General features: G+C 56.5%; 3 protein-coding genes across 4 annotated transcripts in view; 2 read left to right on the forward strand and 1 right to left on the reverse strand.

Moving 5' to 3' along the window:
• The window catches only part of LOC138817902 (bcl-2-like protein 13), a 29,868-nt gene extending 22,525 nt beyond the window's left edge, over positions 1-7,343 (forward strand). For both annotated transcript variants that reach the window (XM_070008671.1, XM_070008672.1), the window contains exon 7: positions 1-7,343. In XM_070008671.1, coding sequence (XP_069864772.1) covers positions 1-723 — 723 coding nt within the window. In that variant the 3' untranslated portion in view covers positions 724-7,343.
• Positions 7,294-25,696, reverse strand: LOC138817903 (BH3-interacting domain death agonist-like). Its single transcript, XM_070008674.1, has 6 exons — positions 25,370-25,696; positions 14,315-14,384; positions 12,790-13,003; positions 10,000-10,145; positions 9,148-9,360; positions 7,294-7,683 (listed from the first exon to the last, which is right to left on the reverse strand). Exons 2-6 carry the CDS (start codon positions 14,324-14,326, stop codon positions 7,672-7,674), a joined length of 597 nt encoding a protein of 198 aa, XP_069864775.1. The 5' UTR covers positions 14,327-14,384; positions 25,370-25,696; the 3' UTR covers positions 7,294-7,671.
• On the forward strand, positions 23,469-26,011 carry LOC138817912 (uncharacterized). The gene is made up of 3 exons (XM_070008690.1): positions 23,469-23,936; positions 24,105-24,319; positions 24,418-26,011. Exons 1-3 carry the CDS (start codon positions 23,469-23,471, stop codon positions 26,009-26,011), a joined length of 2,277 nt encoding a protein of 758 aa, XP_069864791.1.
• Positions 26,012-27,562: the final 1,551 nt, after the last annotated feature.

Genomic DNA, 27,562 nt, shown 5'->3' on the forward strand with positions numbered 1-27,562 from the left:
GGTACCGTTTTTAGCCTTGAGCCGGAGGAGGAGGAAGACCCCGGCCTCATCGCAGAAGACAGCAATGACATTTATATCCTACCCAGTGACAACTCTGGCCAGGTCAGTCCCCCGGAGTCTCCAACAGTGACCACTTCTTGGCAGTGCGAGAGCCTCCCGGCCTCGCTGTCGGCCAGCCAGAGCTGGCACACAGAAAGCTTGCCCGTGTCCTTGGGCCCTGAGTCCTGGCAGCAGATCGCCATGGATCCCGAAGAGGTCAAGAGCTTGGATAGTAATGGCGCTGGCGAGAAGAGCGAGAACAACTCGTCTAACTCAGACATTGTCCATGTGGAGAAGGAAGAGGTCCCAGAGGGGGCAGGGGCGGCCGTGCCCTCCCGGGACCCCCAGGCTGCCTTCCCCGCCACCCCGCGTCCACACACCACTGCCCCTTCGCTGGAGGCCAGGGAACCCCACACAGAAGCAGCTGCCAGGGAGCCGGCTAGCCCCGTCCCGTCTCTGCTTGTGGAGCTCTGTGAAGAAGAGGCGGAGGCAGCACCAGAGGAGGCTGCTGACGTGGAGGGAGAGCGGCCCCCCACCCCGCTGGGTGAGGAGCAGAGTCCCGGTGGGGAGGCCCGGGCAGCCCCAGGCCCCGAGGGCAGGGCCACGCTGCTGTTTGGAGGGGCTGCCGCTGTGGCTGTCCTGGCAGTGGCCTTTGGAGTGGCCTTGGCGCTGAAAAAAAAGTAGCTGCTTCTGGAGCAGAGGACGATGATGACCGGATCCGAGGTTTCCCTCACCCCGTGTGGAATTTGAACTGCCAGCCGCGGAGGGTGCACTGCGGAATGCCCTGGGGACTGGCTTTCCGCTCAGCAAGCAGCAGCTGGGTCGCACGTAGGGCTGAGGTAGGGGCCGCGTGGCCGGGCGCCAGGGCCTTGGCTCACGCTGGATTCCGCATCTCGTGAGTGATGACAGCGTCCCACACCTGGCACTGAGCGCTGTGCCCCCTCCAAGGCCATCTGGGCGGCGTAGGGGCTGGCGTGGCCAGCCCCCCACAGCCCACACGCAGCAAGGTCAGCCAGAAGTGTCTCAGACATTGCCAGGTGTCTCCCGTCTGTCCCATCCTGTCCCCATCCGTGAGTCGTCCCTCCCCTTCCCCCTCCCCCGCCGTGCTTTAGAGGGAGAGGTTCGAGGCGCGAGAGCCTGGGGTTGCATCCTCAGGCTCCAGGGCCATTCAGCTGGCTGGAGTCCTTGTCTTTCCCGTGACCAGGCTGTGTTCCCACAGCCCTGCCCTTCTGGCTCTCAGGTACCCGTCCCATCCCCACCCCACCCCCATCCCCCCCGTCCCCCTCCCCGATCTGCGGGGGCCTTGCCCATACTCTGCACACCCTACGTCCCCCATGCTTCCAGCAGCTTCTGCTGCCGTTAGGAACCTTTCAAAGGACGCACGCAATGCGTTTAGGGGCTGTGGCCTTTCTTCAGTGTCCACCCCGCCCTGGTGGCTTTCCCGTGGCTCCTCCCGGGCAGGGATGCGCCGTGCCCGCGGTGGGGTTGGTGTGGTTTCCCAGGGTCCGGCCTCCAGTGTTGGATGCCTCATGCCATGTGGTGAACAATGCCTTCCGAGGACTTCTAGAACCAGCCAGGTCAGAGCCTTACTAAATAGGATCTTTGAGATCCAGTGATAAGGGTCATTTTATTACTTTAATCCCAAGTGTCATTGAAATCAGAACGGGGAGAAAAGGCTTGAGTTGCAAGTCAGGCTGCTCACTGGCCTTTAGTGTCCAGGAAAGAGGCCTCAGCCCACATGCTGGGGTCATGAACCAGATCCGGCACTGGGCCTGGTCCCTTGGGGAGGCCAGTGCCCGGTCAGTGCCTGAGGGCCGCAGGGCTCCTGCAGGGCACACCTCCTGAGACTCCTCAGACTTACCTTAGCTACACGAGACTTCCGGAATGCCGAGTGTATAATAAAAGCACTTTACCTGCTCTCACCACCAAGATCTGATGTTTTAAATGTGCTTTCATTTTTGACATTTTGTTTTTTTGCCATTCCTGGTGCTTGAACTCAGGGTCTGGGCAGTGTCCCTGAGCCGCTTTGTGCTCGGAGCTAGCCTTCTACCACTTACTTGAGCCACAGCACCATTTCCAGTTTTTTCTGAGTGGTTTTTGTTTTTGTTTTTTTGTTTGGAAATAAGAGTCTCAGGCTCTCCTGCCCGTACTGACTTTGTTTTTTGGAAATAAGAGTTTCAGAGTCTCCTCAAACCACAATCCTCAGATCTCAGCCTCCCGAGTAGCTCGGGTCTGTAGGCCTGAGCCACTGGCTCCTGGCTTAGACACCCATTTTTTTTAAAACAAATCCCTGAAGACTTTTAGCAGTTGGTCAAGAGGAGAGGAGTGTGTTTTGTCCCGCAGCTTTTCCCTGCCGTGCTCAGGGCTCGGGGCGGCCCACGGGGCTGGTGGTGAGGTTTAGGCCTCTTGTGTTCTAATTGCCATGTTTATGTTTGCGTAGCCAAGAGCCTGGTGAGTTGTGACTGGTTTTGCTTTTAATACTCCTCTAGTGGTGACACATTTGAATTGTGAATTCAGGCTTGTGCGTGATCCTGTCTTCCGCAGGGTCGGTGTGAGAAGGAGGTGCGATTCTGAGCTGACTGCTGCTTTATTTCACCTAGTGAGCATTCGTGTAAAGGAATCTGGCCAAGTGCGGCTTGAACTCAGGGCCTGGGCGCTGTCCCTGAGCTGCTTTTGCTCAAGGCTAGCGCTCTACCACTGGAGCCACAGAGGATTCCAGCTTTTTCTGTGGTTGATTGGAGAGAAGAGTCTCACAGACTTTCCTGCCCAGGCTGGCTTCAGAGCACAGTCAGACCTTAGCCTCCGGAGTGTGAGAGCTGGTGTTCTGTCGGCTTCGCTGGCTGGAGGTGTTGGTCCCCACGGGAGAGGGCATCCCTGCTCCCCTGTCCCTCTTCCCCGTCCCCGCCCGAGGTCTAAATGTGCAGCCCATGCTGGCCTCAACCTCGCAGGAGACCTGGGTCACGGGCATGCCCTACCGTACCCTGCCTTGCAGTCACATGGCGGAAACAGTTATTTTTCTGCTTTCTCCTGTTTTTGTGTGTGTGTGTGCACACATGCACGCCAGTACTGGGGCTTGAACACTGGACCTTGAATTCTCACTTAGCGGTAGCGGTTTTCAGTATTGCCTGGCCCTCTTCCTTGAGCCCTACCTCCACTTCCGGCCTTTTGCTCATTAAGTGGAGAGGAGAGTTGCGTGGGTTTGTCTCCCAGGCTGGCTGTGAACCGTGGTCCGATCGCGGCCTCCTCAGTTTAGGATTTCAGGGGTGAGCCATCACATCCAGCTCCTTCCGTTTCAGAGCTCCAGGCTACCGTTCTTCTTGCCCCCTGACTTACTTAGCACGAAATATATTTGGAATACATGTAAGTTGGTTAGGGAAAGACAGATACCAGATTTGAGAGTGAAACACTGTCCTTGGGAGCTACAGAGGAAGCTTTGCTGGTTCTAGAATGTTCTCTCACCTCCCCCTCTTTGCTGGGAATACAACTGAGGGCTCATTTGTTTACCAGGCCCCTGCCCTGCGCTGAGCTATATGCTCAGCCTGTTGGCATAATTCTTTGTCTGGGGAACGGGGCTTTGTACCCTGGCTGGCCTTGAACTCCCAGCCCTCTCCTGCCGCAGCCCCTTGGTGGTGATGCTGTGCCGTTCATTGAATGTCACGGATTCTAATCACCTGGCAACCGCCAGCGGTTTCCTGTGAAGAGAACCAGGATTAAAGAACACCAGCTTCAGTTACCTACTGAAGTGACAATCCTGTCCGTACCAACTGTGCCTTAGGACGACACATGGTCACTGCCTGCTAGAGAACATTCTGGTTGAAGAACCACTGTCAGTGGTTTGTGCAGCTCCCACCCAAACCTTTTCTAGATCTCTCCTGCCTGTGAGGTGTTCTCTTACCAGTGAAGCCACGGCCTGCCTGTCTTTGGGGAGCGGACCCCAGCCGACAGCAATGCCTGCTCTTGCTTTCTTCTCCAAAGCATGATACAATTATTTAAAGAACTAAGTTTTATAGGTGAGAATGTGTTCGTCTTACAATCTATGTATTTCCACTCAAACTCCTCTCTCATGGAACGTGGCCATCGCTCTTAGCACGAGGACCAGGGACAGTCTGGCACCCAACAGTGCTCGGCATCACTGCACTGACATCAGATGTCAGGACGCAGACCTGCCCTGGCTGGTTACACCGTCTCTGGGCGGGGCTCGAGGGGGTTAGACGCTGCGGATACTCGTGTGCAACACTTGCACGCTGAAGTTTGCCACAGCTTCCCACGTCGCACTGTGAGGAAGTCAAGAGGCCCCGACACCTCCGGGACTCCAAGCCTAGTGCCCCCTTGTAGTCACTGCTTTGTGTGGCTCGGGCAGGCGCTGCGAATGGCTTGCTCATTTCCCTCAGGAGGCAGATGATGCAGAAGCAGCCACAGCCCTTTTCTGTGTTTCGTAAAGGAAAGCCCAGAGCTCCTGACCGCGTTGGGCGTCTCCTCCCTTCACGCTGCAGTGGCCGCCCTCCTTCAGCCTAGCGGCTGGGGAGGCAGAGGAGGACGACTGTGGTTTGAAACCAGTAGGGAGAAAAGGTAGCAAGATCTTCCTCCTTTCGGTGGCCACTGTGCGCCTGTAGCCCCTGCTACACTGAGGCACAGAGAAGAGGATTAGGATCTCAGGCCAGTCCTGGGCAGAAACGTGAGGCTAAACCTAAACTGAGGAAGATAGATGGCGCTCGCTCCAGTGGCGGAGCGCCTGCCCGGCCAGCGTGGAAACTGGGACTCCAGACCATGGTTGCTGGTGATGGTTTGGGAGGTTTCTTAATGTATTAAATTCTTGTGCTCATTAGTGTGACAAACGAGGTCATCCCCAGGTACCGCGAGGCAGGTGGAGCAGCAGCAGGGCCTGTCTTCCATTTCACTTTTTTCCCCTTGGTTGTGGGTCTTGAACACTGGGCCTGGACGCTGTCCCTGTGCTCTTCAGCCACAGCGCCCCTTCCGGTTTTCTGGTGGTTTATTGGAGATCAGAGTCCCACGGACTTTCCTGCCCCGGCTGGCTTTGAACCGCGATCCTCAGATCTCAGCCTCCTGAGTAGCTAGGATGACAGGTGTGAGCCACCAGTGCCAGGCTTCCATTTCATGTTTGAGTCTCTCCCTTGCTGAGCAGCAAGGGGGGCCGGGGGGCGCGGCGTCTGAGCACTGCTGGTCAGCCGACGGCTCACCCAGCCCACTGCCATCCACAGCAGCGCCACGCCACGCCACGCCGTGACCTTTGTTGTGCGTTGCCAACTCTGGGTAGCTGCCTCATTTGCAGGGAGCTCTGTGGAGAGCTGGGAACGTGGTTAGGAAGCCACCCCATCATCACACACGGCCTTTGCCAGTGTTTGTGTTTACACAGCCGGTGTCCCAGCCAGCTGCCACCGCCCAGGTCTGAACCGGCTCGGGATGTTTACCAGGCCGTGTCCTGTGACGTTAGCAGTGGGCTCAGGATTTCACCCAGCTCTCCCTTCTCTGGGGACCCTTCTTCGTGACTTGGTGCTTGTTGCACCCCCTGAAGAGACTGGTGAGTGTGTGACTTACACTGACAACGTTTCAGGGCTGCTGGTTTGTTTGTGGCCTTCCTGCTGGGGTTTGAATGGTACCTGTTTGTGAGGACGCGTAGCAAGTGTGTCGTGTACGTGGCCACTGGCCGGCACCAGTGTGCACTCCTGCTGGTGTGGTCTTCCCTCCCTTCAGACGCAAAGTGCCTCTCTCCACTTTGGTTAAACCCAGTTGTTACTGGCTCCGGTACCCTCCCCTCCTAGGCTGGAACTAACTCCCCCTCCCCTGGGATGTTCCCAGCTCTGCTGGGTCTTGACCTTTTGAATGAATGCACAGAAGTGTAACCCTCACCAAATGTGCATCTTTCCAAAGATGCACATTTTTAGAACTGGATATACTTTTCAAGCAGGAGGAAATTCTCTGAACTAGTCACCTCCCACGTTACAGCCACAGTGGTCACGTCCGCCGTGGTGGCTGGCGCAGGCTCACAGCAGGAACTGTGGTGCCTGGATTTTCTCTTTAGCTTAGGAGAAGGGGTCAGAGTCTTAGCAACCAAGAAAGCACATCAGACCTGTTCTGGAACACCAGACGGGACAGCCGTGACCCACTGAAAGCGTGAGAGGGTGGTTTGGCACTTGTCTTACTTGCCTTTTCAGATTTCTTCTGTTAGTTTAGATTTGGCGGTGATGTTTTAAGCTGTTGCTTTGGGAAGAACTTCTGTCCCCTGCTGAAAACTGATTGCAATGACCGCTGTGTGTACCAAAGAACATCTGTGCAGGAACATGAGCAATGGAGCTGTAGAAACCCCTAAAAACCCACTGCAAAGTGTGAGACGCAGCTGTTACTGGAATCATTCTCAGCAGTGGCTCTTGGACACCGGCACCTGTCTGCTTTTAGCGTTTGTCCCTTTCTCCCAGGTCGGATGGAGACCAGCCCAGCCCCAGTGGTGTGTATTTTGGTGCTGACTGTTGGAGAGTGATTTTTTTACTCTGCTGTGAATTTACCCTCTTGAGCAGAGATTGGGCTTGGTAACAGTTGTTGTTTCTTAGTACTTCATTACTCCTCACCTGCTCCCCACCCCAATCACCGCTGTCAGAAGTGACACGTGTGGCCTGAGTTCTAGCTTCCAATGGGGACAGAGGCCAGTGGGTGTCTCTGGCCGGACGCCTTCCCTTGTTACCTTGGTCCTCCCTGAAGTGAGTTGGGTTTGCTGTGGCCTCCTCCACCTGTGTGCCCTCTTCAGCTGCTGGTGACAGGACTCCGGATGTTACACACGCATGTTGCACCTCTGTCTACCACCCGGCTGCAGCCAGCCCCAGCTGCTGAACTGCGCTTTCACCTTTGAACCTTCCCAATTTAGCTTCCAGGCGTGAGGTACAATCGAAAAGAAAAGGCTAATATAGGACACCCACAGTAGCTTCTGGCTCTCCATCGGCTTAGAATTTTTATGAAAGCCTTGAAGAGAAAACACGCGCTTGGCCGCCCCCGTGGAGCTGTGGCTGACACGGCCTGGCCTCACCTGCACCTTTAACCCGCTCCAAAGGGAAGTGAAACAGCTAGACCCCTGTGTGTGGTCAGTCCCCGTGGTCGGAGACCAGTACCTTGGTCTAAACCTCTGTGCCCCATGGGTTTTACCTCCTGGGATGGGGAGGTTCCCTACTGAGCGGAATTCTTCACCTGTAGGGTCCAGCACTTCTCCAAGCCCTGCCCTCCTCAGACAGGTGACTGCTCTAAGACTGTGCCCCATTGTACTTTAATGATTAAACAGTAACTTTTTTAAACAAAAATTGTGGCTTTTTTCCCCCTCTGCCTTACAGCCTGCTTTCTCATTTAATTTTCCAGCGAGAACCTGTGCAGCTGAGAAGGCACAAGGTTGTAGATCTGGGCGCTGTCTCGCAGCGGGCCCCGTCAGCTGTTACTGTGAGCATCACAGTGCAGAAATGGCTAAATGGGTCACCAGCCCAAAACATCAGCCTGACAGCCAGGGCAGTGACTCCTGTCCAGGGCTTGTCCTCTTGTGCTGTCCGGTAACGTGGCCACAGCTGTCCCTCCGATGGCAGTAGCTGTGCTCTGTCTCTGTGCAGTCTCAGCCAGTCCTGCTTCTGTGGGATGCCGTCAGTCTACCTCCTGTGCAAGGGTGGAAGAGTGGCAGAATTAACCACCAAATTCCCACCAGGATCTGGTGCCACAGCCAACGGTGCACACACTGCTGGATCCCTGCAGTGCACACATCTCCTCGCTGCCATCTCCCAGGTTGCTGGGGTTCAGGAGGTGCCCTGCGTTCTTGCTGGCATTGTGCCCGACTCCCTGGGAAGAGCTTTCTGGGTAAGACCTTCCTTGGCTCGCTCTCTGCAACCGGGCAGCCCGACTTCACCTTTGCATCTATACAATCACCTACATAACCGACAACCATAGCACAAGTAGGGGCAGCTACTGAGGGTCTGTCAGTTACCAAGAGGGTTAGATACCGCGGTTTCAAACACCGACATATCCCCGGGCCCACTGCTCCCTAGTGTTTTTAAAACCCACAGAGGAGGAGGTCCGCCTGGCTTCTGCAGCAGATCCATTATCATTAAACTGGTTTTTCTTTTTTAAATGTCCATCATGGGATTTGAACTTGGCCTGGGTGCTGTCCCCGAACTCTTGTGTTCAATGCTAGCGCTCTATTGCTTTGAGCCACAGCTCCACTTTTGGTTTTCTGGTGGTTCACTGGAAATAATAGTCTCACGGACTTTTCTGCCCCAGCTGGCTTTGAACCACAATTCTAAGATCTGTCTCCTAAGTAGTAGGATTAAAGGCATGAGCCATCAGGTTCTGGCTTAAATTGGTTTTTAACACCTTGGTTATAGGACAGATGTGCTCCCTGGTTCGGGGGTTCTGTTCCTTTCTCTTGGTGTCTCCGACATCCTTAGCATGTTATTGGTGTGGTTCTGGCAGGTGCTCTACTTGAGCTACGTCTTTTATAGCATTTTTTTTTTTTTGGTGGGTTTTGTTCTGGTCCTGAGCCTTTTTGTTCTACCACTTTGACCCACACCTCCACTTCTAGTTTCTTGGGGATCAGAGTCTCATGGACTTTCCTGCCCAGGCTGGCTTTGAGCCATGAGTCTCAGCTCTCAGGCTCTTGAGGCACCAGAACCTGGCCCAGTACCATGCTTTTTAAATTAGGTTGGTGATGGAGCTGGGAAGGTGGCTCAGTGGTAGAGCACTTGCCTTGCATGCATGAGGCCCTGGGTTCGATTCCTTAGTACCACATAAGCAGAAAAGGCCAGAAGTGGCGCTGTGGCTCAAATGGTAGAGCGCTAGCCTTGAGCTGAAGAGCTGAGGGACAGCGCCCAGGCCCAGAGCTCAGGCCCCATGACTGGACCCAAAAAAAAAAAAAAAAAAAAAAGTTGATGCCCTGCACTTCTGCTAGGGTTATCAGTGGTGAGGGGCACCTTCACCTCCCCAGTCTCCTGCGAGACAGACATCTGGTGGGACAGACACTGGGGCTGGCACTGCGGGCTCGAGCTCTAGCAAGACAGAAACCTACTGAGACAGACACCAGAGCTGACACCACACAGGCCCCACCGCGCCCCCACCATGGGCTCTTACATTTCGGACTAAGTTCCTCACGTAGATGAGTAGGTTCTGGTTAATAAAGTTCACTGTTGTGCAGAAGACATCACGGCACAAGGATGGTGTGTGGGTGACCACTTTTCTGGCCAACAGCATTGCCATTATGAGGGTGGCCTTCTCCGTCTCCATGTCTTTAGGGTAGGCCTGACCCACGTCCTTCAGGGCAGAAGCCAGGCAGTTCCTTCTGTCCTGCAGGGAGAAAGACGCCGCTCACATACATTCTTCCCTCTTGAAGATGGTCGAGAATGGCTGGGCACTGGTGGCTCGCATCTGTCATCCTAGCTACCCCGGAGGATGAGCTCTGAGGACCATGGTTTGAAGCCAGCCTGGGCAGAAAGATCCCCATGGAAACTCTTACCTCCAATTAACCACTCAAAAAATTGGAAGTGGTACTGTGGCTCCAAGTGGCAGAGTGCAGGCTGGGAAGGTGGCTCAGGGGTAGAGTGCTCGATTCCTCAGCACCACATAAACAAAAAGCCAGAAGTGGGGCTGTAGCTCAAGTGGTAGAGCGCTAGCCTTGCGCTCAAGAGCTGAGGGACAGCGCCCAGGCCCAGAGTTCAGCCCTACGACTGACAAAGAAGGTGGGAGTGTACTAAGCTTGAGCAAAAGGAGCTTAGGGACAGAGTTCAAGCCCCACAACTGCCCCCCAAAAAAGTCCTGAAAGGTGAGTAGGAAGAAGCACTTGAGAGGCAGTGTGCCGCTGCTGTGTGGAGAGGCCCGCACATGGCATGTGTGCTGGCTCAGCCGACTGCTCGCCGTGACACGGGGAGGAGCACTACGGAAGGAGCCCTGGACGAGCACTGCTAGCTAGCCCCACTCCCGACTCACCTCCTCCCTCAGGCTCCGGTCCATGAACTTCGAGGCCAGACTGCTCACCAGCCCCGGGTGGATGCGGATGCGGTGCTCCATCTCGTCCCCGGCTTGGGCCAGGTGCCTGGCGATGCTCCGGATGACTTCATCCTGACTTTCAGAATCTGCAGGGCGGCAAAGACAAGATCCAGATAACAGCCCCACTCCATGCCTGCCACCGCCGCCACGGCATGCTCCAGCGTCCGCCCGCGGGGTCCCCTCAGCTGAGCCATGGTGCAAGGAGATTCCTCCATGCTATGAGGGAAGCGGACGGCCAGGGGGCCCGGAGGGGTCGGCCCCGGAGCTTCCCGCCGCTGCGGTGGGTGTGGCAGGGTTGGTTCTGTCTCACTTAAACCCTTCTTAAGCTGTCTGGGACTGGCCGCCTCCCCTCACACCACTCCCCTCAGAAAGCCTCTCCGCCACACCGGGCACGCCCCTTCCTCATCTTCCTTCCTTCAGACACTTTTACCAATTTCAGTTACTTGGCTGACAGAAATTTCTACCACTTCTGTTCCCTCTGAGCCTGGCGCTACAGGTTCGAAGCAAGCCCAGGCAGACCAGTCCAAGAGACTACTCTCCCTCAGCCTGCTAAAAAAGCTGGGACTGAAGGCATGGTTCAAGCTCTGAGTGAAGAAGCCAAATGAGCAAATGAGGCCTCCGAGTTCAAGGCCAGGATCAACACCTAGAAAAAAAAGGAAGGCAGGGGGCAGTGGGAAGACCTTCGAGCCTGCGCTCCAGGTCTGGCTGGCTGCCTGCACTTCTGCACTGCTAGAGACCCAACACAAGCCTTCCCTGCAGCCAGTGAGTGTTCTGCCACCAGGCCACCCCGCCTTCTCTGCGGTCTGGACTCTGGTGCTGCCTCACAGACACAGCCCACACTTCCCTGCACAGGACCTCTCCAGTGCTCACGTCTGTCTGGCCTTCAAGTCCTTCTGACTTAATTCCCACGACTCCTTGTGCCTTCCGGAAGTCCTGGCTTTCCCACCCACGGGCTCTGGCTTATGCCATGCCTCTTCTCCTTCCCACCTGTCCCCCAGCCCAGCTGCACGCCAGCCGCAGAGCCCCCCCAGCCCTGTGCAGTCCGGGCTGCCCACCTGCTCCCTCCTGCACCCCCAGTGCTGACTTGCCCCTGTGTGTCTCCAGCTCTTGTGTGCACACCCTTCTCTAGCCACCAGCTCAGCACCTCGGCAGCCACGCCCGGCCCATCTGGTCCTTGTGGACACGTGCTATTCTCACCCTGCTCTCAAGCTCTGTGCGGGACTGTTTGTACAGGCCCACACTCTCCCAGAGCACAACTATGGTCAAGCGTGTGGCCCCACAGGCCACTGGCCAAGCCAGGCTCTGCCATCTGAAGGGGAAGGGGGGTGGTGTGGAGAGCATGAGAAGAGTCAGCTTTTCCTGCTGTGTAGTCTTTCTGGCGATGAAGCTAGTCCTGCCCGCTCTGCCAAACACCTCCCAAAGTGAGCGGGGCTTTTATTCCATTGAGGGCCGTCCAGAAGACACATCGCGGCTAGCACAGAACACCTGCCACAACCCCTCACACAGGGTTTAAAGAGCCTGGAGGGCTGGCTGCTGGCCTTCTGCACAACCACCAGAGGGCAGTAGCATCTTGGATGACTGGTTCTCAGGGCAGTGATCCCATCCCAACCAGGGTCTGAGTCTCAAAGGCCAGCTGACCCGTGGGCCTTGTGGGCTGGGCATGGGAGGGAAGGGGCCTGCACACACCCTCTGTTCTCTTAGGATGCCCACCTAGACGCAGCACCAGGGACATAGGAGTGAATTCAGCTGCTCGGGAGGCTGAGATACAATGCTGGACAAGGTAAAAATTAGCAAGACCCAACTTAAAAAAACAAAAAAGCTGAGTGGTGGGGACACGGCTCAGAAAAGCAAAAGGCCGAGGCGTGACGGACCAGCGCACCGGGGCTCTGGCTTGAGAACCCCTCCACCTTGCCCAACCAGCCTCATGAGGACCATTGTCAATGCTCTGGGCCTCAGTTCCTTATTCTCAAGTGAGGCTCAGAAATACTCAGTGTGCCGATCATCTTACAGATCAGCACAAGGCAGAGTATGTGTGAAAGTAAAAGTGCAGCAAGACTGTACATACAATGCAAAATTACTATAAAAACATACACTAGAGCCGGGTGCCAGTGGCTCACGCCTGTCATCCTAGCTACTCAGGAGGCTGAGATCTGAGGATCGCGGTTCAAAGCCAGCCCGGGCAGGAAAAGTCCATGAGACTCTTATCTCTAACAAACCACTAGAAAACTGGAAGTGGCACTGTGGCTCAAGCGGTAGAGCGCTTGCCTTGAGCTGAAGAGCACAGGGATAGCGCCCAAGCCCAGAGTTCAAGCCCCACGACCGACAGGGGGAAAAAAAACACTAGCTGGGCACCCATGGCTCACACCTGTAATTGAAGCTGCTCAGGAGGCTGAGGTCTGACAGTCATGGTTCTAAGCCAGCCCAGGGAAGGAAAGTCTGTCAGACTCCTCTCCAATCAACCACTCAGAAAACCGGAAATGGCACTGTGGCTCCAACGTACTCTAGTCTTGGCCTAAAAGCTCAGGGACAGCACCCAGGCTCTTAGTTCAAGCCCCACAACTGACAAAAATCAGCCTTCTCCATTGGTCCAGACAGAATCAGGACGGGAAGCCATGGCGCAAGCCTTTCTGGGACAGGCCCTTGGGGTGGCCGCAGGCTGAGCGGGACACTGCGTGGAGAGGCCCCAGCAGGGCCAGTCCAGGTGTGGGATGGAGATGCACAGGAGCCTACCTGCCTCTATTCTCCCGTAGGAGCGGCTGATCCGGAGGCCGTCGGTCTGCAGCTCGTCGTCGTCAGCACAAAACGGCTGCGGCAAAGCCCCGTCAAACAGCTCATGACCCAACGTGTCAAGCTCCTGCCGGAACTCATCCGAGGAGCTTTGGAGGAAGCCAAACACCAGAAGGCTTGTGATGCGCTCACTCCCGAAGCCTGCAGCATTGCTGACCTACAATGACAAGGGGTCAGGGAAGCCTGTGGGGGCCGGGCCAGGACGGGGCACCACACACGCCAGAGGGAGAGCTGCCCTTCTGACCCCCCGGGGTCCACCGTGGGAAACGTCTAGATTATCCAGAAACTTAGTCTTTGCAGATGTAATCCAGTCAAGGCCCGAGTGAAGGCCCCCCGGTGTCTGAATAGGATGATTCAGGTATAGAGACAAGTGTAAAGACAGAGCTGGGAAACTCCAAGCACAGACGGCAGCCAGAGAGGGCAGAGGCCAGAACACCTCCTCGCCCCTGAGGAACCTGCCCCATGAAACCCTGACTGCAGACTCTGCCTTTAGCAATTGTGAGGAAGTGGGCCGTGGCTCAAGTGGTAGAGCGCTTGCCTGGAGCTGAAGAGCTCGGGGACAGTGCCCAGGCCCAGAGTTCAAGACCCACGACTGACCAAAAAAAGAAAAAAAAAAAACTGAGGAAATAAGCCTGTGAAAGCTCCCTGATTAGTGCCGCGTGGTTTCCACAGCCCCGGCCTCTGCCCGTGCTAGCAGGTAGGCACCCGGGGTTGTAGGGAGAGAGTGGGGGGGCCAGCGTCTGGGTGGGGTGAGAGGTTGGAGTTCAGTGGGGAGGGCTTCTGCACAGATGCAGTTAATATGCCCCGTAATAGTCAGCAGTAACGTGTCGGACATGTCACAAGGAAACAGACTGTTTTATATAACATACGTGCTGCTAGTGTAGGGAAAGTTAAAGTGATACATTTTGTTGTATATATTTATCATGTAACCTTTGAGTCAGATATCTTCAACGGGTTTCTGTGATGGCAGTGAAGGAAGAGGAAAGTAGGGGAGGCTGCTCTGCTGACCCAGCTGTGTGTCACTTCTCACCTTGGGTGTTTCTGCCCACCCTCCTGTACTGAAAGACAGAGAGAGGGCGGGGTGTGGACAGGGAGCCATGCCCTGGACCGGAGAGCGGCCACGGTGGCCCCCAGAGAGCCCCCGTAGACAGGCAGGTCTACAAGGTGGCAAGCACACACACAGGACAGGCCCCGTCTCCTCTGCCCAGCCACATCTGTGCCACCACCATGGTCCCAGGCTGGAAGCCCCGAGGGACACCCACAGACCACCCTGAGCCCCTCCAGCTGCTGTGGGGCTCAGGTCCTTCAGAACCCTGTTCTGTTGCAGGTCTGAGGCACCCCTGCAGGCAGGGCTACTTTGCAAGAGTTGACCTAGACCGGCACCAATGTGCACACCCCAAGAGCAGAGGCCCTTGGCTTCCTCCACCGCCCCCCACCCCGGCTCCCGCAAAAGCCCTAGGAGGCTGACCTCAGGGTCCATGGCACAGCCGTACTGGAGAGTGCTGACTCACTTCTGGCTCACAGGGTCCCGGAAGGGCCTGGAAGAGGCACAGGGGGCGGCTGTTACCCATAGCACCCACTCACGGGAAGACGGAGGGTGCCCCGGTCCCCATTACCACATAGCCTTGGTGCACACCTGGAGTCCTCAGTGCTATGACTTGCCAGGTCTGAAGCAAGCACTGGACTGGATGCCCTCACCCACACTTCCCTCGGGCTGGGAAGGTGGCTCAGTGGTAGAGCGCTTGCCTTGCATGCCTGAGGCCCTGGGTTCTATTCCTCAGCACCACATAAGCAAAAAGAAAAAAGCCAGAAGTGGCACTGTGGCTCAAGTGGTAGAGCACTAGCCTTGAGCTGAAGAGCTGAGGGACAGCGCCCAGGCCCAGAGTTCAGGCCCCACGACCGGACCCCCCAAAAAAAAAATTAAAAAAAAAAAGAGTGGACACCCTCACCCACACTGCCCCACAGCCCGTCCCCAACAAGACTGGACACCCTCACCCACACTGACCCACAGCCCGTCCCCAACAAGACTGGACACCCTCACCCACACTGACCCACAGCCCGTCCCCAACAAGACTGGACACCCTCACCCACACTGACCCACAGCCTGTCCCCAACAAGACTGGACCTCACCCACACTGACCCACAGCCCGTCCCCAACAAGACTGGACACCCTCACCCACACTGACCCACAGCCCGTCCCCAACAAGACTGGACCTCACCCACACTGACCCACAGATCAGGCAGACGGGCGACACAGCATAAGGATTATTTTACAAACTAAATATATATTTTTTGGCAACTTTTCCATGGAAATTCAGGGGCTGGGAAGGTGGCTCAGTGGTAGAGTGCTTGCCTTGCATGCATGAGCCCTGGGTTTGATTCCTCAGCACCACATTAAGCAGAAAAAGCCAAAACTGGTACTGTGGCTCAAGTGGTAGAGCACTAGCCTTGAGCTGAAGAGCTGAGGGAGAGTGCCCAGGCCCAGAGTTCAGGCACCACAACTGACATTAAAAAAAAAGTTGGTCGGCGGCTCACGCCTATAATCCTAGCTACTCAGGAGGCTGAGATCTGAGGATCGCGGTTCAAAGCCAGCCCGGGCAGGAAAAGTCCATGAGACTCTGATCTCCAATGAACCACCAGAAAACCAGAAGTGGCACTGTGACTCAAGTGGTAGAGTGCCAGCCTTGAGCTGAAGAGCTGAGGGACAGCGCCCAGGCCCAGAGTTCAAGCCCCACGGACCAAAAAAAAAAAAAAAAAAGCTGGTGGGCCATGCACTGGTGGCTCACAAATGAGCCCAAATCCCACCTTCCTGGGAGGCTGAGAGCCACCCTGGACAGGAAGTCTGCAACTCCTCTCCTCATGCTACAGGGAGGTACAGCGCTGAACCCGTCTCCTAGCCCCACAGGAGCCTGACGGAAGAGTCCGTGTGTGCCATCTCCTCGGAGGGAGGCCGGGACAGCGGTGCGTGTCTGCAGGGTGCCTGTGGTGGTCCCAGCCCTGGCAGGAAGCCCCCACCTGAAAGATGACTAGCTTGGCAAGCACAGGGTCCTTAGTTCAAACCCCATTACTGCCAAAACAACAACAAAGAAAGTAGGGCATCCATCCACCTAGACCAGGGATCTGGAGAGAGAGAGGAGGGAGGGGAGAAAAAGGGGAGGGGAGGAGAGAGGAGGGAGGGGAGGGGAGAAAGGGGGAGAGAGGAGAGAAGAATAGAGGAAGGAGGAGGGAAGAGGAGGGGGAGAAAGGAAGAAGGAGAGAGGAGGAAGGAGACAGGAAGAAGGAAAGAGCCATCTAGATTTAGGCCTAGTTAATTCTAATTAACCAGGGGAAAAACCACGAGCTTGGGAAAGGCACATTAAAAAAAAGTACCCTAGAGAAGCAAAATGGCTCATCTCCAAGAACAACACGTGGTGGGAGGCACCCTTTACCTCAAGGGTAAACAGAACTCATCACATTTGGATGCCCATCATGCATTTAAAGTACAGGCCAATCTGGGACAACCCAAGCCCACCTGGTAAACGTACACCATCAAGAGCGACTAGCAAGCCAGGCTCTGGTGACTCACGCCTGTCATCCCAGCTACTCAGGAGGCTGAGATCTGAGGATCACAGTTCTTAGCCAGCCCAGGCAGGAAAATCTGTGAGACTCTGATCTCCAATGAACCCCCAGAAAACAGGAAGTGGTGCTGTGGCTCAAGTGGTAGAGCACTCACCTACAGTGGAAAAAAACCAGGGATAGCACCCAGTTCAAACCCCAGGAATGACCAAGAAAAAAGATAATTAAAAGCAAAGATAGCCGGTGCCAGTGGCTCATGACTGAAATCCTAGCTACTCAGGAGGCTGAGATCTGAGGATCATGATTCAAAAGAATCTTATCTCCAATTAACCACTAGAAAACTGGAAGTGGCGCTGTGGCTCAAGCAGTAGAGCGCTCGCCTTGAGCTGAAGAACTGAGGATAGCAGCCAGGCCCAGAGTTCAAGCCCCTGACCAAAAAAAAAAAAAAAAAAAGCAAAGATAAACACTTGTATTTGCATAACTTTAAGTCAGACCCTGCCTTTATCATATAAATACCGTGACGTCTCCCCCTTTGGAAGCACCCACAGTCAGAGTGCCTCTCTTGCCTGCCTGCCCGCTTGCTTACCCAATAAAGCTCTGGCAAGTTTTCAGAAACTCTTACTCTGCGTTGAGAGAGAAGTGGGGCAAACCTCCCCTGGGCCGGGGACAGAACCAGGAGCACCCGGCAGGGGCTCACAGCAGCAGGGCCGGCTCTGGGAATCTCCCCAAGGCCTCCTGGCTGAAGGGAGGAAACCAAACCTGAGAGCCACCACCTGGCCTCACCCTGGGAACATGTGAAGGTGTGCTTCACTCCTGGGACAAATGAAGGCCAGGAATGAGCGAATGAGCGGCGCAAAGGGCATGGCTCCCATGGCTGTGACGGGAGGCGCGTGTGGGGGAGAAGGGGCCTGCAGGCCAGTCCCCAACCCATCCATCCACCTGGGGCCTTTCTGTCCTCCTCTGGTTGATCCCAACTTGGAAACAACAAAAGCACTAATAAAAAAATCGACCAAATCCTGGCCATTTGGGACTGACGGTTGCAGAAGCCATGGCTGGCTTTTCTGGATGGCCACTAAAAATAGCGAGTGGACGTCTCATGAGGAAGCCTTGGGCTGGCTGGTGTCCCTGCGGCTTACCGTATTTCAGGATGGCTGCATTGTCCATTTGTGCCTTCAGTCTCTCTGACTCAGTTCCCCAATTACCTTACATTTCCTCTGTACCACCCTGTAGGCCAGTTTTGCTGGGAGACCTTGGTCTTGACGCTAGAAAACCAACCTAAGTCCCTTGTCAAAGTAGCTGTCAGGCTCTGGTGCTGACTCTTGTGATCTCAGCTACTCAGGAGACTGGGGATCATGGTTTAGTCAGGCCAGGCAGGAAAGTCCATGGCACTTTTTTTTTTTTTTTTTGGTCGTGGGGCCTGAATTCTAGGCCTAGGAGCTATCCCTCAGCTCTTCAGCTCACGGCGAGCACTCTACTGCTTGAGCCACAGCGCCACTTCCGGTTTTCTAGTTATTTACTGGAGATAGGAGTCTCTCGGACTTTTCTGCCCAGGCTGGCTTTGAAATGTGATCCTCAGATCTCAGCCTCCTGAATAGTGAGGATTACAGGCGTGAGCCACCATCACCTAGCTTGACACACTTAACTTCAATTAAACACACACCAAGAATAGTGCCCAGGCCAAGTTCAAGCCCTAGGACCAGCATTTTAAAGAACAAAAAGGGGGCTGGGAAGGTGGCTCAGTGGTAGAGCACTTGCCTTGCATGCCTGAGGCCCTGGGTTCAATTCCTCAGCACCACATAAGCAAAAAGAAAAAAAGCCAGAAGTGGCGCTGTGGCTCAAGTGGTAGAGCACTAGCCTTGAGCTGAAGAGCTGAGGGACAGCGCCCAGGCCCAGAGTTCAGGCCCCCGACCAGACCCAAAAACAAAACAAAAAAACATGGAGTCAGGCACTGGTAGCTCACACCTGTAATCCTACTCAACTCAGGAGGCTGAGATCTGAGGATCATGGTTTGAAGCCAGCCCAGGCAGGAAAGTTGGTGAAACTCTTATCTTCAATGAACCACCAGAAAACCAGAAGCCCCATGACTAAAAATAAAAAAGTGGCTGTCATCAACCATTTCATGGAATGATCTAGAAGTCTGCTAGAGTATGCCCACAAAAGAACGGGAGGTTCTAGTATCATTATCTGAAGTAACCAGATGCAGGAAGCAAGTGTCCACCAGCAGATCAACAGAAAATCTGGTGTGCCCACGCAGGAAGGAGATTCCAACACACGCTGTGTGAGCCCTGAAGCCGCCTTCCTCCAGACGGTGCTCCCAGAGTCGTCCACTTACATGGACAGAAGACAGTGAGGTGTGTGGGGAGGGCCTGTTGTTTGGTTCAAGGCTTATTGTCTCCGTTTAGAAAGACAAGGAAGTTCTGGAGACAGAGAGTAACTATGATTGCACAATATAAATGTGCTGAACAACACAAATGTGGAAATCGTTCAGACTTTTATCATTGATTAAAAATGTAAGTTAAAAAAGGAAGTTTCTCATTACACTGGAGCAAATAGCTGTAGAAAGGCGGTGGGAAGCCAGAGAGGAGCAGACATCATTTTAGTTTCATTTCGGTTTACCCTAGCAGAGCCCACAAAGGGTTATGTGCCATACACAGTTGGGGAACGTGTTCCCGCGGGTGCCCAGAACACAGAATAAAGGTGTCGCGTCACGTCCATCTGTCTGGCACCATTTGCCATCAGAGCTGGCAATACAGCTGCCTGCACCCAACCCAAGGAAAGCCCTGGAAGCCCTGGGCTCGCTGGCCAGCGCACTGTGTGGCAGAGCTGCCCAGGAGATGGTGGCCACTCTAAGCCCTGCATCCCAAGACTCCAGTCTTTGTTTTGATTTTCCTCTCGCCTCTTGGAGGGGGGGTCCAGGGCCACCTCACCTCAGGGCCCGGGATGCTGGGCTAGCACCTTCACATTGGCTTCACCCAGCCCACCAAGACATGCTGCTGCTTCACAGCACCCGGAAGCTCCCTTCCCACACGCTGCCATCCATGCACAGAGGCGCCCCGACAGGGCCCAGTCACGACAGGGCCCAGTCACGGATTCACTTCTCTGAGTGAGAGCAGCAGAGAGACGGCGTCCATGTCTCCTGTGGGTATAGCAGGTACTTAGCAAGTACCTCATGAAAAACTCAACCCGTGTTTTCTCTGAGAATAAGATATATTATGGGATGGGGAGAGCGACAGAAGGGGGAACGTGGATCAAGATGCTTTGCACTTATAAACTGAGTCGTGGAACTGAAAGCCCTTTGTATAACTACTTAAAAGTAATAAAATATACACACGTACTATTCGGGGCTGAGGTGGGGCTTAGTGGTAGTGTGCTTGCCTAGCATGTACAAGACCCTGGGTTTGACTCCCAAGGTGTGTATATGTGTGTGTTATGTATGTGTGTATGTGAATGTTATGTATACGTATGTGTATGTGTTACATACATATATGTGTTTTATGTACACATGTATGTTTTATGAATACATGTGTGTTATGTACACCTGTGTATATGTTATATATATGTATATGTGTGATGCACACACATACATGTGTATGTATACGTGTGTGTGTTATCTACACGTGTGTGTGTGTGTGTGTGTGAAACAAGGGAAGCACACGCGAGCCTCTCTTCCGGCTGGCTGGTGGCTGCTCTCTCCCAGGCAGCTCTTTCGAGTGGCTGACCAGGTCTCTTAGGCCCAGGAGCTTGCGCCCTCCCCGGCTGCCAGTCTTACTGCCTCTTCTTCACCCTCCTTGGACTCTGACTTCGGACCTTTGCCCTGACTCCCCCAGGTCTGAACCCAGGTCAGTCCTGGACAGTTCAGACAACCCTGATCTGCTTGCTATTTCTTTTCCTGTGGGATAGAAGGATGGATGGGAGTCTCTGACATCAGCAAAAATCTAACTTTCTAGTAGTCCTAGGTGGGGTTTCTCGGAAGGAGGGCCCAGAGCCCAGTCTTACACACGCCAGGCAAGCACTCCACTACTGGGCTATACCCACTGGCAAAGGACCAAATCATTGCTATCTCCCAGAGTTAACTAATGATAGAATCAGGTAAAGAACACCCCAGAAGGGCCAGGGCTGCAGCTCAGAAGCAGAGCACTAGACTAGCCTGCAGACATACTGGCTTTCATCCTCAACACTGTCCAATTTTTTTGAATTGTGATTTTTTTTCTAAGTCTAGAGTTTAATCTTTAAAAGACTGGAAGGGATAGCAGGACTCACAATTAAGATCACCTGCCTGAGAAACAGCCTGAATTATTCATCAATTAAAAGTCACAACCAGATTCACTCTTAACTGGTGAGCTTTTGTTCTGTTCCTCCCCTGAAAGTCCAATGCACCGAGGGGAAAACTGGGAGAGCGCAGAGAAGGGGTCTGTCCAAAAAGAAACATACTCCTCACCTGACTGACAGAGCTGCAGCCCCTCTACACACCACCTTTATAACAACAACTAAAAATAAATAATAAAACTATGGCATTTGCAGGAAACAATTTGGTACATAAAAAGTCAACATCTGGCACCAAAAACTATTCTACAAAATATGCAATCTATGAAATCTCTGCTATGTAGGTGGACTGGGCAGGAAGTAAGATAATCTCTCATTCTGAAAGCAAAGGCATCTATGAGCACACTCAGACAACCATTAAATCAAGCAGACTTTGCCAACGTTCACTTACAAAGCTGAGACCTACGGATCCCAGTTCAAAGCCAATCAGGCAGCAAAGTCCATGAGACTCTCATCTCCAATGAACCACCAGAAAACCAAAGTGGCACAGTGGCTCAAGTGGTAGAGCGCTCACTTTGAGCTGAAGAGCTGAGGGACAGCACCCAGCCCAGAGTTCAAGCCCATGACCAAACAAACAAAAAACAGAACAAAGCCAGGGCCGGGGGCCCTGGGTTTGATTCTCAACACAAACTCATAGTGATACTTTGCTTAGTATTATTTGATTTGATAACTATATGTGTATAGCTTTAACATATAAATGTATACTTAAGAGGGAGAAACACAAGTACAATAAAATGTATACCTGTAAGGGGTGACACTGTCTGATGTGTAACTAACTTCTCTGTACATCACCATTTGTTTTAATGTACGCCTGTATTACACTCATTACTGACAATGAGACACAGCCTTCTCTCCCCTGTGTGACACCGCCACCGAGCAGTGCCTCTAGCCCCGACCAGACATGGCCTTTTTTGAGCTCAGGTTATTTAATTTGCCAAAGATTACCTTGAGATGTTAACTTCGATTCTTGAAAGACTTCTAAACGTGTCTCTGTAAGGGAATGAGGGTGCAGCTCCAGTGGTAGCACAAACAAGGCCCTGTTTTCACTGCATCAGCCCCCCCCCAAAAAAAAAAAAACCATACCAGGCGGGTGGTAGGGCAGGGGGGAGGCGGGGGACCTGCTTAAAAAATACCAATGCATCTGAACTTGATTGGCACGCTCAATCACAAGGCACTCATAGCAACCTCTCCTCCAATTTAAAACATCTTAATCCTTCAATGACAAGGGAGGGAGGGAGGGAGGAAAGAAGGAAGGAAGGAAGGAAGGAAAGAAGGAAGGAAGGGAGGGAGGGAGGGAGGGAGGGAGGGAGGGAGGAGGAAGGAAGGAAGGAAGGAAGGAAGGAAGGAAGGAAGGAAGGATCACACCCATACAATGAGAGGCAGGCCCTGGAAAATTAGGAAGGAAGGAAGGAAGGAAGGAAGGAAGGAAGGAAGGAAGGAGGAAGGAAGGAAGGAAGGAAGGAAGGAGGAAGGAAGGAGGAAGGAAGGAGGAAGGAAGGAAGGAAGGAAGGAAGGAAGGAAGGAAGGAAGGAGGAAGGAAGGATCACACCCATACAATGAGAGGCAAGCCCTGGAAAATTAGGAAGGAAGGAAGGAAGGAAGGAAGGAAGGAAGGAAGGAAGGAAGGAAGGAAGGAAGGAAGGAAGGAAGGAAGGAGGAAGGAAGGATCACACCCATACAATGAGAGGCAAGCCCTGGAAAATTAGAACACAAAGAGAGCTTCCAGCACCTGTTCCACATCTTCAGCTCTGCTCAGGAAGGAACATGAAAAGAGAACATGGTGAAATGAACATGGTGTGGATGTTGGAGCCTGCTAGAATGAGACTTCACTTCCAAACGTTAGGGGAGGCTCACAGAGGTGCAAGGCCTCTGTGCCTCTGATCACATAAAACAGTGGTTACAGACATGAACTCCAGGAAATGGAAACAAGAGGTGGTTTTTCTTTTCTTTTCCTTTCTGTCTTGCTTTGTTCCTTTGTCTTTGGGAGGGGAAGGGGAAGGACAGAGGGTGAACCCGCAGCGGTGGTGCTGGCTAGACCCTGCTGAAAACCTGCTATGGGAGGGAAGGGGCGACACTGACTTAGGAACGGCCGCCCTCAGCACATCACACTTACAGACGGCAATTGCAAAAAGCAATGTGGCTCTCGGTACAGGTCGCAGGTGTGCTCGGCGGGCTTCCCGGAGGACAGGCCCGGTCACCCGCCCGCCCCTCCCATGCTTCCTGGAAGACAAGCCCGGTCACCCGCTGGCCCCTCCCATGCTTCCCGGAGGACAGGCCCCGTCTCCCGCCCTGCCCCTCCCATGCTGCCCTGCCCCTCCCCAGCTTCCCGGAGGTCAGGCCCTGTCATCCATCCCACCCCTGCTTCCCGGAGGTCAGGCCCTGTCACCCATCCCACCCCTGCTTCCCGGAGGTCAGGCCCTGTCAGGCCCCACGGCCTCCTCCAGCTCCTGCAGTCCCCCCCACCCCGCGGGCCTCGCTGGGCCTCCCCACCCTTCCCCCCACCCCAGTCGCCCGCCCTTCGGCCTCCGGGGACACAGGGACTTTGCTGCCTGCCCCACCCAACCTTCTCAGCCCAGCAGGGGCCCAGCACCCACGCCCGAGTCCACAGCCACAGCACCCACGCCCGAGTCCACAGCCACGGCCACAGCACCCACGCCCGAGTCCACAGCCACAGCCTCAGCACCCACGCCCGAGTCCACAGCCACAGCACCCACGCCCGTGTCCACAGACAAAGCACAGCACCCATGCCCATGTCCACAGACACAGCCTCAGCACCCACGCCCGAGTCCACAGACACAGCCACAGCACCCACACCCGTGTCCACAGACACAGCCTCAGCACCCACGCCCGAGTCCACAGCCACAGCACCCACGCCCGAGTCCACAGCCACAGCACCCACGCCCGTGTCCACAGACACAGCCTCAGCACCCACGCCCGTGTCCACAGCCACAGCCACAGCACCCACGCCCGAGTCCACAGCCACAGCACCCACGCCCGAGTCCACAGACACAGCCACAGCACCCTCGCCCGAGTCCACAGCCACAGCACCCACGCCCGAGTCCACAGCCACAGTCTCAGCACCCACGCCCGAGTCCACAGCCACAGCACCCACGCCCGAGTCCACAGCCACAGCACCCACGCCCGAGTCCACAGCCACAGCACCCACGCCCGTGTCCACAGACACAGCCTCAGCACCCACGCCCGAGTCCACAGCCCAGCACCCACGCCCGAGTCCACAGCCTCAGCACCCACGCCCGTGTCCACAGACACAGCCTCAGCACCCACGCCCGAGTCCAGACACAGCCACAGCACCCACACCCGTGTCCACAGACACAGCCTCAGCACCCACGCCCGAGTCCACAGCCACAGCACCCACGCCCGAGTCCACAGCCACAGCACCCACGCCCGTGTCCACAGACACAGCCTCAGCACCCACGCCCGAGTCCACAGCCACAGCCACAGCACCCACGCCTGAGTCCACAGCCACAGCACCCACGCCCGAGTCCACAGACACAGCCACAGCACCCACGCCCGAGTCCACAGCCACAGCCACAGCACCCACGCCCGAGTCCACAGCCACAGCACCCACGCCCGAGTCCACAGCCACAGCACCCACGCCTGTGTCCACAGACACAGCACAGCACCCACGCCCGAGTCCACAGACAGCCTCAGCACCCACGCCTGTGTCCACAGACACAGCACAGCACCCACGCCCGAGTCCACAGACACAGCCTCAGCACCCACGCCCGAGTCCACAGACACAGCCTCAGCACCCACGCCCGAGTCCACAGACACAGCCTCAGCACCCACGCCCGAGTCCACAGACACAGCCTCAGCACCCACGCCCGAGTCCACAGACACAGCACCCACGCCCGAGTCCACAGACACAGCCACAGCACCCACGCCCGAGTCCACAGACACAGCCACAGCACCCACGCCCGAGTCCACAGACACAGCCACAGCACCCACGCCCGAGTCCACAGACACAGCCACAGCACCCACGCCCGAGTCCACAGCCACAGCACCCACGCCCGAGTCCACAGCCACAGTCTCAGCACCCACGCCCAAGTCCACAGACACAGCCTCAGCACCCATGCCCGAGTCCACGGCCACAGCACCCACGCCCGAGTCCACAGACACAGCCTCAGCACCCACGCCCGAGTCCACAGACACAGCCCCGGGGCCAGGCTCTGCACCCCGAGCCGCCCCGGGAGGCAGCGGGGCGCGGCGCACGGACTCTAGGCTGCCGCTGAGGGTCCTGTGCCCGCCCCGTCCCGGGCCCTGCTTCTCCCCCGGCCCCGGCTCCCCCCCCCCGGCCCCCCTCCCCCCGGCCCCGGCTCCCCCCCCCCGGCCCCCCTCCCCCCGGCCCCGCTTCCCCCCCCCCGGCCCCGCCCCGCCCCGCCAGGTGCCGCTCGGCCCTAGGAAGGCGAAGAACGGCGGGCTTCTGGAAGCTTCCCCTCCCGCGGCCCGCCCGCGTCGCCGCCGCGCAGAGCCGCAGGGGAGGCGCCTCGCCGCCCCGGGCCTGCCGGGTCGCCGGGCCCGCCGCGAAGAGGCCTCGCCGGAGCGGGCCGCGCGCCCGCCGCGCCTCCCGGGAGGACGCCCGGGGCGGCTCGGGGTCCGCGCGCCGCAGCCGCGGCCGACCCACCTGACAGACGCCGCGGGGAGGCCGAGCCGAGGCCGGGCGGAGAGCCCGACCCACCTGACAGACGCCGCGGGGAGGCCGAGCCGAGGCCGGGCGGAGAGCCCGACCCACCTGACAGACGCCGCGGGGAGGCCGAGCCGAGGCCGGGCGGAGAGCCCGACCCACCTGACAGACGCCGCGGGGAGGCCGAGCCGAGGCCGGGCGGAGAGCCCGACCCACCTGACAGACGCCGCGGGGAGGCCGAGCCGAGGCCGGGCGGAGAGCCCGACCCACCTGACAGACGCCGCGGGGAGGCCGAGCCGAGGCCGGGCGGAGAGCCCGACCCACCTGACAGACGCCGCGGGGAGGCCGAGCCGAGGCCGGGCGGAGAGCGACTCCTCCAGGCGTCCGCGCGCCTCGGGCAGGCCCCGCCCCCGACGCTCCGCCCCGCCCCCGCCGACGCTCCGCCCACGCCCGCCCGCCCACGCACGGCTCGCCTTCCGCCGGCGGGCCCCACCCCTCTCAGGCCCAGTCCTTGGGCCACGTCCCGCCTCCGATACGTTTCCGCCTCCATCCCGGCTACTCTGGCCGCAGGCCCCGCCCACGGAAGATGCCCCGCCCCCGGCTCCCGGCTCCGCCCCGCCGATGCCCCGCCCCGGCTCCTGACCCCGCCCCGCCGATGCCCCGCCCCCGGCTCCGCCCCGCCGATGCCCCGCCCCCGGCTCCTGACCCCGCCCCTCCGATGCCCCGCCCCCGGCTCCCGGCTCCGCCCCGTCTCTGCCCCACCCGCGGTCCTCCCCAGCGCCCCACCTCCTCCGCTGCGTTGGGTCTGTCGTTTCTCAGTGCCTGGTGCTTTTCTTCCTCCGCCCCCTCTCCCTCCCTCCCTTCATCGTCAGGCTGGCCTTGAACTCATGGTGCTCCCGCCGCAGCCTCCCAGGTGCTGAGGCTCCAGCAGCCCCGGCTTTCGCATGGCTTCCGGGCCCAGTGCGGAAGCCGCAGGGCCGCAGGCCCAGCTGGGCGCCGAGGGCCGGACCCTGCGGCCCCTCCCGGGCGGCTGCGGCCCCGCTGTGCCTGGAGACGCCGTCGGACCCCGCAGGCCCCGCAGGCCCCGCAGGCCTGCCTGCAGGCCCGCCGCAAGGCCTTGGTGTGGCTCAGGGGACCCCCGTTTACTATCAGGGGTTATCACAGGGGCACAGCGGCTCGCACCTGTAACCCCAGCTACTCAGGAAGGTGAGATCTGAGGCTCGCAGGTCAAAGCCAGCCCGCGCAGAGAAGTCCCCACCACACTGATCTCCAGTTAACCCCCTAAACACAGACATGGAGCTGTGGCTCCAAGTGGAAGAGCGACAGCGCCCAGACCCTGAGTTCAAGCCCCACAACCACCAGTAAAAAAGGGGGGGCATCCACCAGTGCCAGAAAAAGAGGGGACAGGGAAGGCAGAGATAGTGGGGTAACCACCCGCACTTGGAAGTCACCTACAAAGCAACAAGAGCTGAGAGAAAAACAAAAAACCCCATGGCATGGAACGCACATTGACTCATTACTGAGGGTCTACAGTGTGAGGGCCACCATCCTCACTGATCCCCCGAGATGTGGAACCAGATGCTGTCTGGGGCATCTTCCAGTTTCCAGTCCTGAGATGTGCTCACTCATGATGCCTCAGGATTGAGCACCAGATGCCTAGCAAGCCACATGGCCTGGAACATGAAGGCATGAACAGGAGGAGCTCTGAGCAGACCCGAGCAGACCTCCACAGGCGGCCTCTGAGGCTGGGGGAAGCCAGGGCTAGGTTTTCTTCTTGGGCGCCTGAGTCTGCTGTGAGCATGGCCTGGGGAGTTGGCTGTGGCCTGGGCCTGTCAGAAGCAGCCTGTGAGGAGAAAAGGACGTTCTGGAAAGGAGGAAGTGGAAGTGTTGCAAACCGCAGTGACCAGATGGTGAAACTGGTTTGGGGACACCAGGGCGCCTGTGCTGGCAACAAACACTCCATTAACAGGGTCTTTAGTGATTAGCAGATGGGGGGTAGGTAGCAAGCCCTTTGAAGTTACACCAGCACGGGAAACAATCCTAGGATGAGTGACTTCCTTATCTTAGGAAGCAGAAGCAAGCAGCAAACAACCACAGTTTGATGAATTCATATTTCCGGTAGAATCTTGGGTCTCTGTAATGGTAGGAACGACTGATCTTTCTCGGGCCACTCCCAGCTTTCTGAGAGTCAGA

This window comes from Dipodomys merriami, unplaced genomic scaffold (assembly GCF_024711535.1).
Source record: "Dipodomys merriami isolate MVZ:Mamm:240054 unplaced genomic scaffold, mDipMer1.0.p SCAF_703, whole genome shotgun sequence".
Classification (NCBI taxonomy): Eukaryota; Metazoa; Chordata; class Mammalia; order Rodentia; family Heteromyidae; genus Dipodomys; species Dipodomys merriami.